We start from the raw sequence: 15,671 nt of genomic DNA, 5'->3' as shown, positions 1-15,671 counted from the left end.
CTTTATGGGCCAGTATGTGACTGAGGGTGCAGATAATCTAGAATACTCTTGCAGACCAGAGTGTGACTTCAGGTTCTGTTCTCACTAGTGCAACTTTCATGCGACCTAAATTCAACTTATTACACTCTATGGTGTTCAAGTCGCAAGAAAGTAGTGCAGGAACCTTCTTTGGTGTTGCTGCGACTTGAGTCGCAGCAATGCGAATGGTGGCCATTGAAAAACCATGGCTTTCAACTTCCCAGCTTCAAGTAGTGAGAGTTGACCTTTTCCTTTCTTTTTGGAGAACCAGGAGAGCCACAAAAACTGTACGTGTCTGTATGGATCACCCGGGGTTGAGGCCATGTCTAATTGGTCAATGCATTGGTTTGGCAGAATGTTATAGAGCAGTGATGGTGAACCTTGGCACCCCAGGTGTTTTGGAACTACATTTCCCATGATGCTCATGTACTCTGCAGTGTAGTTGAGCATCATGGGAAATGTAGTTCCAAAACATTTGGGGTGCCAAGGATCGTTCGTTAAAAAAAAAAGAAGGGAAAGGTCAACTCGCACTACTTGAACCTGAGAAGTATCTGCGGAATGTAATGAGCCCTTCCAATGGGTGGAGTCGTACATGACCATCACTTCTGCCTATAGCAGGACCAAACATGGCCGCCCTGTTCACACTGGAATTTCCGGGGATGTTCATGTGGTGACAAGTTTCAGGGTCTGGGGCAAGACGACCCCCCCCCCATCCTCCCAGCGGAGAAGCCGATAATATATGCTAATATGTTCTCCGAGGATTTTGTTGCCATTAATCCTTCTTTCTGTTGCAGATGAAATCAAGGCTGAGCTGGAAAGAGAGAAGTAAGTGTTTTCCTTTATCTTGTGTACATAGGGTTGGGAGAGGGATCCAAAACGAGGCCCTCCAGCGGCGCGCCGACAGGGCTTCCATCTTCACCCGGTCTTCCTTCCAGGTTGGCGGGCTCCGGTCCCATTTTATTTGAGAAAGTCTGGCTTAGACTAATAATGGGGTCTAGTCACCAGGTAAGATGTGGACCCAGGATTGGAGGCGTTCTCCCACCCAAAGCTCTAAAAAGCATCTGGGCTCCAGAACTCTGAACAGGGCTTATTAACCACTTGACCTCTGTGAGATTTTACCCCCATTCATGACCATGCCATTTGCGGCGCTTTGCGGGTGCTTTTTAACCCTTTTTCGGCCGCTAGCGGGGGTTAAAAGCGCCCCGCTAGTGGCCGAAAAGCGATGCTAAAACGACGGTGAAGCGCCGCTAAAAATACCGCCGCTTTACCGCCCATGCCCCCCACCCCCACCCCATTGTGAAAGTGCCCTTAGTGTTTGTGGGGAAAAAAAAGCGTCTGAATACCATTTTTGCAGATATCTTCAGGCCAGTCACTCCTAGCCGCTCTTCTACTCCGATCCATGGCTACAGCGGGAGGAGCCAAGATCTCCCACTGACGTCAACTGGGAGGTCACCTGATTAGGTATTAAATAAATACTGCGCTAACACAGAAAAAATAAGATGAGCTGCGACTAAAAGGTAGTAAACCATAAATCCAATATAATTCAAAAAGTCGCGCTAGAAGAATGAGAGTGGCAACAACCAGGTGCCTACAGCATCAAAAACAATTATGAACGTAAAAAGTGGTCACTGTGCAAATAATTATAATACTACCCAGTGTATATATACACCGCAATGAAATTTGAATAAATATTAAATAAACAGAACACAGATATTGCTTTCTATACCCATAAAAAAAGAAAAAAAGGGGGGAAAAGGAAAAATAAAATAAAAATATTGAATACAAAAATAAGTGATTATATGTGAACAACAAAAAATTCTTCAGAACGCTAATGCCAAGTGCAACAGTGTATGAGAGCTGTGCAAAGACAATAAAACATATACAGTGTGAAAAACGTAAATTGTACAGTGTAAAAATTATAACAAACTTATGTATTCCACCAAAAGTCCATATCCATACAGGAACAATAATTAGTAAAGTTCATGCATGCTTTATAGCACAAAAACGTATTAATGAGTGTCCCCCAGTGCTGAGTGAATTGTAGAACCAAAACTTGCTGCAGTGACTAAGGTGCGTAGGCAGACCTCCACCATTCAAAACTGCTGCCTCTTACCAGAAAAAGTTGGTCTCTAGATTATAGGAGACCTAAAGGGCGGATGGCTGCAACCCCAGCCAGGGATCTGTACAGCAGACACTGGTTACCATCCGAATCCCGGAACTCTCTCCGTCAATCACACCATAATGGGTAGGATAGGTCCCCATAAAAGAGATAAAAGGCTCCACATAGCATAAAATCTAAGGCTACGTCCCGACGACACCACGATCTGCACACCCGGAAGACACGGGGAGTTTTTTTAGCCGGCCGGCGTTCCTGTATGCTTGTTTATACAACTGATCTTGTAAGTGCAATCTATACTTTTTTCATACAATAAAACCTTAGATTTATGCTGAAGGACCAGCCTCGTTTTGGATTTTAGGTGTTTACATGTTTAAAGCAGGTTTTTTTGCTAGAAAATTACTTAGAACCCCCAAACATTATATATGTTTTTTTTTTTTTTCTAACACCCTAGAGAATAAAATGGCGGTCGTTGCAGTACTTTTTTTTTGCACCGTATTTGCGCAGCGGTCTTATAAGCGCACTTTTTTTGGAGAAAATTCACTTTTTTGAATAAAAAAATAAGACAACAGTAAAGTTAGCCCAATTTTTTTTTTTATATTGTGAAATATAATGTTACGCCAAGTAAATTGATACCCAACATGTCACGCTTCAAAATTGCGCCCGCTCGTGGAATGGCGTCAAACTTTTACCCTCAAAAATCTCCATAGGCGACATTTAAAAAACTCTACAGGTTGCATGTTTTGCGGTACAGAGGAGGTCTAGGGCTAGAATTATTGCTCTCGCTCTACCGCTCGCGGCGATACCTCACATGTGTGGTTTGACCACCGTATTCATATGCGGGCGCTATTCGCGTATGCGTTCGCTTCTGCGCGCGAGCTCGTCGGGGCGGGGGTTTTTAAAAAAAAAAAAAAAATTTATTATTTATTTTACATTATTTTATTTTTAAACTATTTAAAAAAAAATTGTGTCACTTTTATTCCTATTACAAGAAATGTAAACATCCCTTGTAATAGAAAAAAGCATGACAGGACCTCTTAAATATGACATCTGGGGTCAAAAAGACCTCAGATCTCATATTTACACTAAAATGCAATAAAAAAAAAAAAAAAAAAAAAGTCATTTAAAAAAAAAATGACATTGAAAAAAATATGCCTTTTAAGAGGCGTGGGCTGAAGTGACGTTTCGACGTCGCTTCCGCCCAACAGTGTCATAGAGACACGAGTGGGCGCCATCTTAGCCTCTCTCATCTCCAGGCACAGAAGGGTGACGTACGCGATCGCCTCCGCCGTTACCGACGGCCCCAGTAAGCGGGGGAGGGCACCGATATCGCGGCGATGGGGGGGCTCTCCCGCCACCGATAAAAGTGATCTCGCGGCGAATCCGCCGCAGGGACCACTTTTATCAGAAAGCCGACCGCCGCACGAAAACAGGGATACCGGGGTTATGGCAGCTAGCTGCTGCCATAACAGCAATATCTGCCGGCAAAGTTTGGACGTACATCGGCGTGCGGCGGTCCAGAAGTGGTTAAATACTGCTAATAGTGGCAGGAGGAGAGGGGCAGCTCACATACACAGAGGAGAGCTACGGATGACGGAGGCACATAAGCTGACCACGTGTGTCAGGGCTCAGCAGCCATGATATACCGTGGGCAGTTTACAGGGGGGGAGCATAGACAGGCAGGATCAGCCAGATATTTCAGATGATAGAGGGCCAAATTACACAATAACTTTTTTTTTTTTTTTTGGGGGGGGGGGTTACAAACGCTTTTAAGATGCTGGGAAAACAAAGTCTGTGTTCTCCAGATCAGTCATAAGCCCCTCACCATATGTAAATGAGAAATCTGGGTGACTCCTACTGTAAACACGGGTCTATGTATATACAACACATGATGTGATAAAATGTGTGTGTCCATTCTAGTGAATTTATGTTTGTGTCTCAGTTACCAGGTAAAGTTTTTTTTGTACAGCGTGTGACTCTGAGACGCTGTTTGCTCAATGGGTGTGAATATACGGGGTATTTAATCTTTATCTTGTGATGACTTTACTCAAATAAGCTATGGTTTGCAGACTGTTTATATATCTCTGTTTATCTTTTCTGCTCCCGGTATCAGTGTGCTGGGCACTGCCTGCTGTATAAGATAAAACATGGAGCAAATACAGATGTGTGCTTCTATATCTCTTCTCTGTCTATATCTCATCCTTCTATTGCAGACATGGATCAGAACCGCTGTCCAAACCAAAATTCATTGAGGCCGACAAGTATTTCCTCCCATTTGAGCTGGCTTGTCAGACAAAGGCCCCCCGCATTGTCAGCACCTCCCTGGACTGCTTGCAGGTAATGTCTGGAGTAATTGTACCCCTGTATTGCTCTATAGAAGATAAATGTGGCGGTTCTTGCAGGATTTAGGTTTTCATGTTATCACAATCCTTTGGAAAGACCTACTCCTTTTTGGCTTTCATTTCTTCTGCCTAGTTGTGTGGCCGGGTGGCTAAGGCTTGGTACAGCATTATTCATAAAGGAAATGGAAAGCGAGGGTTAAAGTGGTTGTGAAGGCTGAAGGTTTTTCACAAACCTTCTGTGTGCAGCTCACCTGAGCCGATATTGATCCAGTGATGTGCACAAGGGCCTCAGCTGTCCCGGGTCCCAATCTCGATCTAATGATGTCTACAAGAGCCTCAGCTGTCCCGGGTCCCAATCTCGAGTTAATGATGTACATAAGAGCCTCAGCTGTCCCGGGTCCCAATCTCGATCCAATGATGTGCACAAGAGCCACAGCTGTCCCGGGTCCCAATTTCGATCTAATGATGTCCACAAGAGCCTCAGCTGTCCCGGGTCCCAATCTTGATCTAATGATGTCCACCAGAGCCTCAGCTGTCCCGAGTCCCAATCTCGATCCAATGATGTGCACAAGAGCCTCAGGTGTCCCGAGTCCCAGTCTCGATCTAATGATGTCTACAAGAGCCTCAGCTGTCCCGGGTCCCAATCTCGATCCAATGATGTGCACAAGAGCCTCAGCTGTCCCAATCTCGATCCAATGATGTGCACAAGAGCCTCAGCTGTCCCGAGTCCCAATCTCTCTCCAATGATGTGCACAAGAGCCTCAGCTGTCCCGGGTCCCAATCTTGATCTAATGATGTCCACAAGAGCCTCCACCAGAGCCTCAGCTGTCCCGGGTCCCAATCTCGATCCAATGACGTCCACAAGAGCCTCAGCTGTCCCGGGTCCCAATCTCAATCCAATGATGTCCACCAGAGCCTCAGCTGTCCCGAGTCCCAATCTCGATCCAATGATGTGCACAAGAGCCTCAGTTGTCCCGAGTCCCAGTCTCGATCTAATGATGTCTACAAGAGCCTCAGCTGTCCCGGGTCCCAATCTCGATCCAATGATGTGCACAAGAGCCTCAGCTGTCCCAATCTCGATCCAATGATGTGCACAAGAGCCTCAGCTGTCCCGGGTCCCAATCTTGATCTAATGATGTCCACAAGAGCCTCCACCAGAGCCTCAGCTGTCCCGGGTCCCAATCTCGATCCAATGATGTGCACAAGAGCCTCAGCTGTCCCGAGTCCCAATCTTGATCTAATGATGTCCACAAGAGCCTCCACCAGAGCCTCAGCTGTCCCGGGTCCCAATCTCGATCCAATGACGTCCACAAGAGCCTCAGCTGTCCCGGGTCCCAATCTCGATCCAATGATGTGCACAAGAGCCTCAGCTGTCCCGGGTCCCAATCTTGATCTAATGATGTCCACAAGAGCCTCCACCAGAGCCTCAGCTGTCCCGGGTCCCAATCTCGATCCAATGACGTCCACAAGAGCCTCAGCTGTCCCGGGTCCCAATCTCGAGTTAATGATGTGCAAAGGAGCCTCAGCTGTCCCGGGTCCCAATCTGGACCTAGTGATGTCTACAAGAGCCTCAGCTGTCCCGAGTCCCAATCTCGATCCAATGATGTGCACAAGAGCCTCAGCTGTCCCGGGTCCCAATCTCGATCCAATGACGTCCACAAGTGCCTCAGCTGTCCCGGGTCCCAATCTCGATCCAATGATGTACACAAGAGCCTCAGCTGTCCCGGGTCCCAATCTTGATCCAATGATGTACACAAGAGCCTCAGCTGTCCCGGGTCTCTCTGTACTTATTGGCTTGGACAGAAACGGGAGCCATTAGGTCCCTTTACTATCAGTCATAGCCAGTGAGCCACTGAGGAGAGTGCAGGAGGCAGGGCTGAGCAGCGGTTCTGTGTCTTATGGAAGCATAAAGATGGGTTCAGGAGCGAGCACCAACCAGTGCCCCGAGTGGCATGCTATTGGGGGCATTGGTCGGGGGGGGGGGAGCCAGGAGTGCCGGTGGGGGACCAGAGAAGAGCATCGGGGCTGCTATGTACAAAACAGTTCTTATCCTTTCCACTCCAACAAAACACACGAGTTTTTATTTTTTTTTTTTTTGCCTGGATTTTAGGGCTGATTCACACTAGATGCTGTGGGACTGCATTGGGCGGCTATTTCAGCACTGTCCTACCGGCATGGACAAGGAAAAATGCCCTGTCTCCTATGTGGTGTGCGGGCGCGATGTGCTGACAAAAGTACTGCATGCATTAGTATTTTTTTTAGCACAGTGCGAGGCAATCCACTGCCTCGCACCGGGGGGCTGGCAATTGAACTTTTAGATGTCTGTGTGACATCTCAAAGTTTGCTTAAAAAAAAAAAAGATAACTGCGATCCTCCAAGCTCAGCATCTCATCACTGCGCTGAGCTCAGTCAGACCGCACTGCACCACAATTCTAGTTTTTTTTCATATACCTGAGCTAGACGAGCGACAATGGCAGCCTCTCGGGTCTAAAAACTAAAATTGGCAGAAGAAGAAATGTGCCCTCAGACAATATACAGAATTTTCCAGCAGAGTAAGATTTGCAAACGTATGCAGAAAAACACTCTAATACCCTGAGATGTTGAAACACAAGTTGGAAAGTTTTATGTATTGCTGTGTGTGGGTATATTGGATTGTATGATATTTATTTTTATTTATATATTTTTTTTTATGGTTGAACTAGATGGACTTGTGTCTTTTTTTTTCAACCTAACTATGTAACTATGTGTACTGCCCCGCCTGGAAGAGCCTAGTGATGTGATGTGACAAAGATCACCCAAGGGAAACCATACGGGCGACCTGTACTACAAACATTTCCATATTTGTTTCCTACAATTACCTGTTAAAGTGTAACTAAACCCAGGAATCTGCATTCACTACCAGGAATCTGCATTCACTATATCTGGTCTCCCACAGAAAACAGAGCATGGAAATGTAATTATTTTAGTAAATATAAACTGCTAAATACCTTTTTTCTCTCTCAGCAGTATAGAGCAGCCTTGTGACTTCTGTCAGTGTCTGGTAAAGCTTGTAGGAGTTTTCATTTTTCCTCTGACTGTCCTATCAGGCTGCAGGACCCCTGATCCTCTGTCTGGACAATGCTGATTGGCCCTCTCCTAAAAACATGCACCCTCCCAAGAAAAAAAAAAAAAATTCTAGCAATACTCACCAAACTAAGCATATGCAGCTTGTCCTTTATCCTCTGTTCTATCATGAGATGAATTGGGGACAGTGGAAGAAGGGGAGGAACAGAGAGAAGACAGGATCAAACAGCCTTTTTACACAATCCAGAGGATTAACCCCTTAGGTTCCATAGTGAGCTTAACAAGCATACTTTACTGCATATACAGACTGTTTTTACTGTTGTGGGTTTAGCAACACTTTTAAGTATTATCTTCAGTCATTGTCAGCATACAAGCTCTGATGAAGTGGGATTTTTAGGCAGGCCATATATGGTGCAAATTTATTTCCTTCAAACAAGGGTCGCAGGAAAGAAACTTGCACGATTTCCCCCCATCAACCCAGACAGTGCTGAAGGAATCCTTCCTCTCGGTCTGTTGTCTGCTCCCGGTGGGGGAAGCTGTCCCTGCCGGGAAAAGACTGTGATTTTCGCTAGCAGCCACTAGCGATAATCGAAGGAGAATGACAGGCTGGTTGTATCGATCGATCCATCAACTTGTATATTCAGCCTGCCCATTAACGGTTCAAATATCTGCCGAACCGGCTGAGATTCGAACCGTGTATGGCCAGCCTAAAGCTCTCAAAACTTGTTGGCTATATTTTTCCATCCTCCGGCTGTGAATGAAAAATTTCTACTGGACTTCTCTTTCGGCTTATGGAGCTCTCATCCTATTGGGGCTCGTTTCCACCTACGTTGCTGTTTAAAGAGCTATATGCATTGCAATGCAGAGAGAGGTGGGTGCAAGCCCGAGCCTAACATTCCACTTGAATGGGTGACGTTTTGGCAGGTGTGAGAGTATAGGGGGCATTGTTTGCTGAGCCGCAAAGTGAAGGATTGTGGCCATGGCATGTATAAAACCCTCTTCTTGCCTTTGCAACTTAAAGCGGGGGTTCACCCACACCGCCAAAAAAAAAAATATTAAAAGCCAGCAGCTACAAATACTGCAGCTGCTGACTTTTAATACATGGCCACTTACCTGTCCCGGGGTCCAGCGATGTCGGCAGGGGACGCCGAGAACACGCTCGGTTCTCGGCAGCTGCCGCCGCCATCCTAGGTGAGGGAATCGGGAAGTGAAGCGTTGCGGCTTCACTTCCCGGTTCCCTACTGCGCATGCGCGAGTCGCGCTGCGCGTCCCTAGTGGTCCCCGCTCTCTGCTGGGAGCTGTGTGTTCCCAGCAGACAGCGCGGTCGGGACGGGAAGAGGCATAGACTCCCATGGTAGTCTATGCCGGAAGTGGGTGCAAATACCTGTCTTTGACAGGTATCTGCACCCCCCTCCCCCCTGAAAGGTGCCAAATGTGACACCGGAGGGGGGGAGGGTTCCGAAAAGCGGAAGTTCCATTTTTGTGTGGAACTCCGCTTTTAAAGGTTAGTTCACCTTTTTACCAAAAAACTGCCTATGTAGATAAGGTGTGTCTGTAGATAAAAACAAACTATGCAGCCCTGACTAAAGTTGAATAATGCCCTTGCTATAGATGTAGTCCATTTACATACAAAAAATGGCCAGTTAAATGCATGCGAGGAGAATCCCAAATTGTAATGGTAGACCTGGTCAAAGGTGAGGTACTTGCGGACAGGGTGCGATAGTTCCTGGGAATCCATAGCTGGGGGAACAATTCAGTCTTCCTGAGGTCATGCTCTAGTTGCACCCACAGCTTGGACCCTCTGATGTTTCCAATCTGATGTTCTGTATGGGATCTGTTTTAAAGCAGAAAGTAAAAAATATATCTTTTTCCGTTTTTATATAATAAAAAAATAAAGAAACCGGAGATTATCAAATACCACCAAAAGTAAGATTTATATGTGTGGAAAAAAGAGATGTTAATTTCGTTTGGGGACAGGATTGCATGAACGCGCAATTGTCAGTTAAAGTAACGCAATGCCGCATAGCAAAAAAATGGGCTGGTAAAAAAAAGTGGGGGGGGGGGGGGGGGGGGCTACAACCTTACGGTGCTGAAGTAGATAGCAAGGGCAATATTCAACTTTAGGCTGCTTTCACACTAAGGCGCTCTGCAGGCGCTAAAGTCCTAAAAATAGCGCCCGCAAAGCGCCCTGAAAGAGCCACTCAATACACTCCAATGTGAAAGCCCCGAGGGCTTTCACACTGGAGCGATGCGCTTGCAGGGCGGTCTAAAAAGTCCTGCAAGCCGCATCTTTGGAACGGTGAAACTAATATAGCGCCCCTTCCCATTGAAAACAATAGGGCAGCGCTGCAAACCCGCCGGCAAAGCGCCGCTGAAGCGGGCTTTGCGGCCGGTTTTAACCCTTTAAACCCGAATAGCGCCGCTAAAACTGTATTTAGCGCCGCTGTACCGCCAGCGCCCGCACGCCTCAGTGTGCAAGTAACCATAGTCAAAGCTGCAACATTTGTTTTTATCCACAGATGCCCCTTATCCGTATAGGCATTTTTTTTTGTAAAGGTGAACTAATCCTTTAGGCTGGGTTCACACTTGTGTGAATTGGATGCAAGGGGGGGGGGGGGGGGGGCAGTTGGAGAGTGGTAAAAATTCGGCGTAACCACCTATTTTTAGTCCCCTCACCCAAACTGCAAGATGAGACTAATCCTTATATATACTTCCGGCAGCCCCAGGAGCACACTGCCTGAGAGAGCAGCTTTCAAAAGTTAAAGTTGAGATCTTTTATTTGGGTCCAGCACTTTAGCACTACTCTTTCTATTTTTTATTTTTTTTTTTTTTAAATGTTTTATAAGCTACTAAGCAAACAACGTGTCATACTGTATAAAGTATTGAAGGCCATTTCCTGGCATGTAAGCTCTGGCACAGAGAACCCTTACACTTTATGACTTTTATGGGTCTCTGTGTAGGCGGCTGTATAATGATGACCTCCTTCTTGCAGAAATTGATTGCATATGGGCACATAACTGGAAATGCTCCGGATAAAGGCATAGCGGGAAAACGGCTCATCGACCGCATAGTGGACACCATCTGTAACTGTTTCCAGGGCCCCCAGACTGATGAGGGTGTACAACTTCAGATCATAAAGGTACAAGAATTACCGTATTTTTACGATGAGTTTTGTGTGATCCTAACCTGTCCTCTCCCAGTAAAACACATTTACTTCCTTCTTAATTGCTCCTTTAAAAAAGTATCACCTCTTACCCGTGTAATCCTTCAGGTTACACTTTAACTGCTGTGATTACCTGAATTCTGAGAAAGAAAATCGGTCACAATACCTCGCTGTTCTGTCTTTTTGTATCATCTCACTTGGCTAATATCTGAACTATTGTTAAAAAAAAAAAAAAAAAAAAAATTTATGGCATTTAAAGTATATTTTTACCTTTTTGGGATGTTGCATGTTCCACCTGTTTTTAGGGTGAAACATGTAACATGTGCCCAATGCTGCAGCCGCTGGCCACTGCCCACCCCACCCTGTTGCAGCAGTACAGGAAGAAGTTTCCCGCAGTAACTGTCACTTTTTAAAATCAGCCTGGCCGTGCGGGGCTCCGCCCACCCAGCTGTGTGTGAATGAACTACAAGCCCCAACAGCCTTAGCGGCTGTCGGCTTGTAGTTCTCAATGAACTACCATGGCCTTGTGGAGCACCATGGTAGTTTATTGATCTCTTCCTGTCAGTGTATCTGCCTGCCCGCAAAGGATGTATGGGTACACAGATATACTGACAGATCTGTCAACATGGCAAAGTTTTACAGGCTTCAAAAGGAAAAAAAATAATAAATGCACATTTTTTTTGTTTTTTTTTTTTTTACCTGCAAAAAAATGTGCTCTATATATATATATATATATATATATATATATATATATATATATATATATATATATATATATATATATATATATATATATATATATATATATATATATATATATATATAAAATATAATATAATTTTTTTTTTTTTTTTTTTCTAAAAGGTGATCTTGTCCTTTACCTCTCCAAGGGACCAAGTGCATATAGCTCTTGGTCCCATTCAAATCCATCCCTTTTGTTTCTAAGGAATGTGGTTTGACAGGTTTCCCCTTGCTGTCTGAAAATGCTGCTAGAAAGGCGAAGGATTTGTTATTGACAGCTCTGGTAGCAGGGACTTCTCTGGGGACCAATGCTGCTGTTCACGCAAAAAAAAAAAAAATACTGCACTGATTGACCTTTAAGTTTTTTGAGAGGGCGATCAGCGCTGTTCGGCTGTGTCCTGTGCACCGACATGCACACAAAAAAAAAAAAAAATAATTTAAAGGAGATGTAGAGACAAAGCTCTTGATCCTACTTCTCCTGTGGGTCACAGGAGTGCAATTTTAGATCTGCACTCCTGTGACCCAGATTCAGCCGACAGCAGGCGTCACTCACCCGCTCCAGACTCTGGAAACTTATAGACTTTAATGTCGGGATCCACCCTGATGCCTGGACCGGCAGCTGGCTCAGCCTCTCAGTGAGGTGCTAAAAGCCTGAGCCAGATGCGCTCGTCCCCCTTACAGCCTGGCGCCCCAATGAGCGATGGAAGGGCAGAGCAGAGAGCCGATGGCTGACAGTCACCACTGAAGACCGAGAACTGAGCAACCAGCGGTCTTTGATCGCTCAGTTCTCAGTCTTAAGCTGGATACACACTATCCAATTTTCTGTAGATTTTTTTTTTTTTCCTTTTAGATTTACCAAAACCATATGATATAAGGTTAAACCTTAAAGTGGATGTAAACCCGAAAATGTTTTTTTTTTTTTTTATATCATACTGTAGAGTATAAGATTTCCTATCATTTGAGCCCAGTCTTGCCACAAAGAGTTAATCCATCTCTGAGCAATCCTCTTTTATTGTTCAGTGAGATAAATCTTGACAAACTGACAAAAACTTGCTGTGAGTGACAGCCTAAGACACATGCATTATTTTTTAATTCCCTCCCCCACTCCTTTCTTCAGCAGCTCTGCAAGGATTGGCTGTTCCACACCTCAGCATGATTTGGTATGCTGAAGTCATGTGGTTACTTTCCTGTCTTTTCACTGGATGTTAGAGATCATAGCAGAAGTTCAGTGTTAGAAATACACAGGGGAGTGTAGAGGTGGGCGGGGATTCTACTGACATCACGACTCCACCCACCGAGCTCCAGACAACAGACCCGCCCACAGAATCTGCAGTTTTTTCGGGTCTAATAACAGACAGAGGGGAGACATTTGACAGGTAAAGATACGTACAGGAGGCATGTATATCCTTATAGATAACCCCTATGGCAGTAGTTTAGAAAGGATGACATTGGGTTTACATCCACTTTAAGAGTGCAATCAGGCAGGCCCTTGCACTACATGGTTTTGGTAAATCTAAAGGAAATCGGACAACAAAAATTGTATAGTGTGTATGGGGATCTAGAGCTGGCAGGGGGACAGATGCAGCATCCATCTAGGTGAGTATTTTTTTTTTTTTTTCTTATCCCGTACGTCGCTTTAAAATTTTAACATCATTTTCCACTAAAACACAAGGGCTCTGGGAACAAAGTCACATGTCTGATGCTGCTCCATTTTGATGGATGCTTTTGTAGATGACCACGTAGGTTTATCCCAAAGATAAAAATCTCTCCTTACATAAAATAACATTCTGACAGCATGGAGTTCCTGGTCTGCTATAATAAAATTGCAGAACATTGAGCAGGAAAGTCCTTCACAGCAGTTGTAAACCATGTCTCCTGCTATGTGTGGTGACAAGCGGCTCATCCGTTCCTCCATGGAATGACGTGGGATCTGTATCCTCTGACACTAGAGAAGGGATATGAAATGGGAATTTAGATGTTTTCTTTCAGGTCTGAAAAGTTTTGCTGGTTTCAATGTCTCCTTTAATTTAGGCTCTGCTGACGGTCGTCACCTCCCCATATGTGGAGATCCATGAGGCCACCATTCTCCAGACTGTTAGGACCTGTTACAACATTTATCTGGCCAGCAAAAACTTGGTGAATCAGACCACCGCCAAAGCTACACTGACCCAGATGCTGAACGTCATCTTCGCCCGTATGGAAATGCAGGTGGTAAGAGGCATACAGGCTCATGTCTGGGTGATGGAGGGGTTTACACCTCATACGAGTGCTGTGATGTATGGCTGGAATGTTCTTAAATTATTTAGGAATCTCACCTTTTGCCCATGATAGAGGTTTTCATCAGTGGAAGAAGACTACTAAACGATTAGTTTTTTCTCTCCCGACAGTCTCAGGAGTTCCGGGATCATGAAAAGCAACCATTTAAGCTGAATTCTCCTGCGTCTTACAAAATTGCGGGCTCCCCACAAGTTACACCCAGATTGCACAGAAGCCAGCTTAGTGGATCCCCCATACCAAGCAAACGGGATGTCACAAATGGTGTTCAGAACCAAGAAGGTGTTTCACAAGTAGATAGCAAGGCGAGTGGGGAGACACCTCCTGTAGTGTCAGGTAAGTGTCTGTCTGCTGGAATTCTGTGTTTGATTTAATTGGAAACGGTCTAACTGATGTTCATGTCTATGCAGGACTGGAGAAGATGACTGCTCCTGTAGACAAGGTACCATCCTGCCAGGATGGTCTACAGGAGGCGCCATCTCCTCGCGATGGTCTACAGGAGGCGCCATCTCCTCGCGATGGTCTACAGGAGGCGCCATCTCCTCGCGATGGTCTACAGGAGGCGCCATCTCCTCGCGATGGTCTACAGGAGGCGCCATCTCCTCGCGATGGTCTACAGGAGGCGCCATCTCCTCGCGATGGTCTACAGGAGGCGCCATCTCCTCGCGATGGTCTACAGGAGGCGCCATCTCCCCGCGATGGTCTACAGGAGGCGCCATCTCCCCGCGATGGTCTACAGGAGGCGCCATCTCCCCGCGATGGTCTACAGGAGGCGCCATCTCCCCGCGATGGTCTACAGGAGGCGCCATCTCCCTGCGATGGTCTACAGGAGGCGCCATCTCCCCGCGATGGTCTACAGGAGGCGCCATCTCCCCGCGATGGTCTACAGGAGGCGCCATCTCCCCGCGAGCAGGTCCCAGAGAGTTCAGAATCCTATACTCAAGGTTTGTATGCCCCTTCTGTTATATTGGGGTGTGTTTAGTGATATTGTTACAAAACCTAAAGTGTCTTTTCTGTTTGTGTGTGGGACAAGGTCCTGAGGTTACTACATATGCATAGTAGATAACTATTTCCAAGATTTAGTAGACCTTGGCATTTCTAATTGAAGAGTGAAGGAATGGAGGTAAGGTAGTAATCCAATCCTCTTTTTCCATTTCTAGTATACAGAAGAAGGGGAAGGAAAGAGAGATGACCAATATTCTCTCTACCTTCTGGTAAACTGTTTCTTAAAGACTTCAAGTGGTTGTAAAGTTAGGTTTTTATTTTAATGCTTTCTATGCATCAAGATAAAAAACCTTCTGTGTGCAGCAGCCATCCTCAGCCCCCCTAATACTTACCTGAGCCCATCTCGATCCAGCAATGTTGCAGGAGTGTCTCGGCTGCCCGGGACTCTCCCTCCTCATTGGCTGCATTAGCAGCATGGCGCCATTGGCTCCCGCTGCTGTCAATCAGTCATTGAGCCAATGAGGAGAGAGCGGGGCGGAGCCGAACCACACCACGGCTCTGTTTGAATAGACACACAGCAGTGGCTCAGCTCGGGTGCCCCCATAGCAAGCTGCTTGGTGTGGGTGGGGGGGGGGGGTACTCTATAGGGGTTAGGAGCTAGAAGTGCCAGTGAGGGACCCAATAATAAGAGTATCTGGGCTGCTATTTGCAAAACCACTGCACAGAGCAGGTAAGTATAACATGTTTGTTATTTTTAAAGGAAAAAAAATACTGTGCTATTGTTATTATTGTTATTTATATATTGTATATCGTGTACATCTTTGCAGAGGTGAAAGTACCAATCAGTGTTCCGGGTGAGCCAGAAGTTGCTGGATTTTCTCCCCCCGACAGTGTTCAGACCAATGGGATCGCAGACGACAGACAGTCTGTGTCTTCTACAGATTATTTGGTATGTGGTATATGGCAGAATATCCACTGAGTTTGTACTGTTCCCTATTAAGGTGAGGGG

At 45.7% G+C, this 15,671-nt stretch overlaps 1 protein-coding gene across 2 annotated transcripts in view; it reads left to right on the top strand.

Moving 5' to 3' along the window:
• The window catches only part of ARFGEF2 (ARF guanine nucleotide exchange factor 2), an 86,074-nt gene that overhangs the window by 11,594 nt on the left and 58,809 nt on the right, over positions 1–15,671 (top strand). For both annotated transcript variants that reach the window (XM_073606776.1, XM_073606777.1), the window contains exons 2-8: positions 813–843; positions 4,348–4,471; positions 10,532–10,678; positions 13,475–13,654; positions 13,831–14,053; positions 14,128–14,661; positions 15,490–15,611. In XM_073606776.1, the coding sequence (XP_073462877.1) occupies positions 813–843; positions 4,348–4,471; positions 10,532–10,678; positions 13,475–13,654; positions 13,831–14,053; positions 14,128–14,661; positions 15,490–15,611 (1,361 nt within the window). The remainder of the gene's footprint in view (positions 1–812; positions 844–4,347; positions 4,472–10,531; positions 10,679–13,474; positions 13,655–13,830; positions 14,054–14,127; positions 14,662–15,489; positions 15,612–15,671) is intronic.

Source organism: Aquarana catesbeiana, linkage group LG12, assembly GCF_042186555.1.
Source record: "Aquarana catesbeiana isolate 2022-GZ linkage group LG12, ASM4218655v1, whole genome shotgun sequence".
Lineage (NCBI taxonomy): Eukaryota > Metazoa > Chordata > Amphibia > Anura > Ranidae > Aquarana > Aquarana catesbeiana.
The sequence above is the reverse complement of the archived record's forward strand: the minus strand, read 5'-3'. Positions and strand labels throughout refer to the sequence as shown.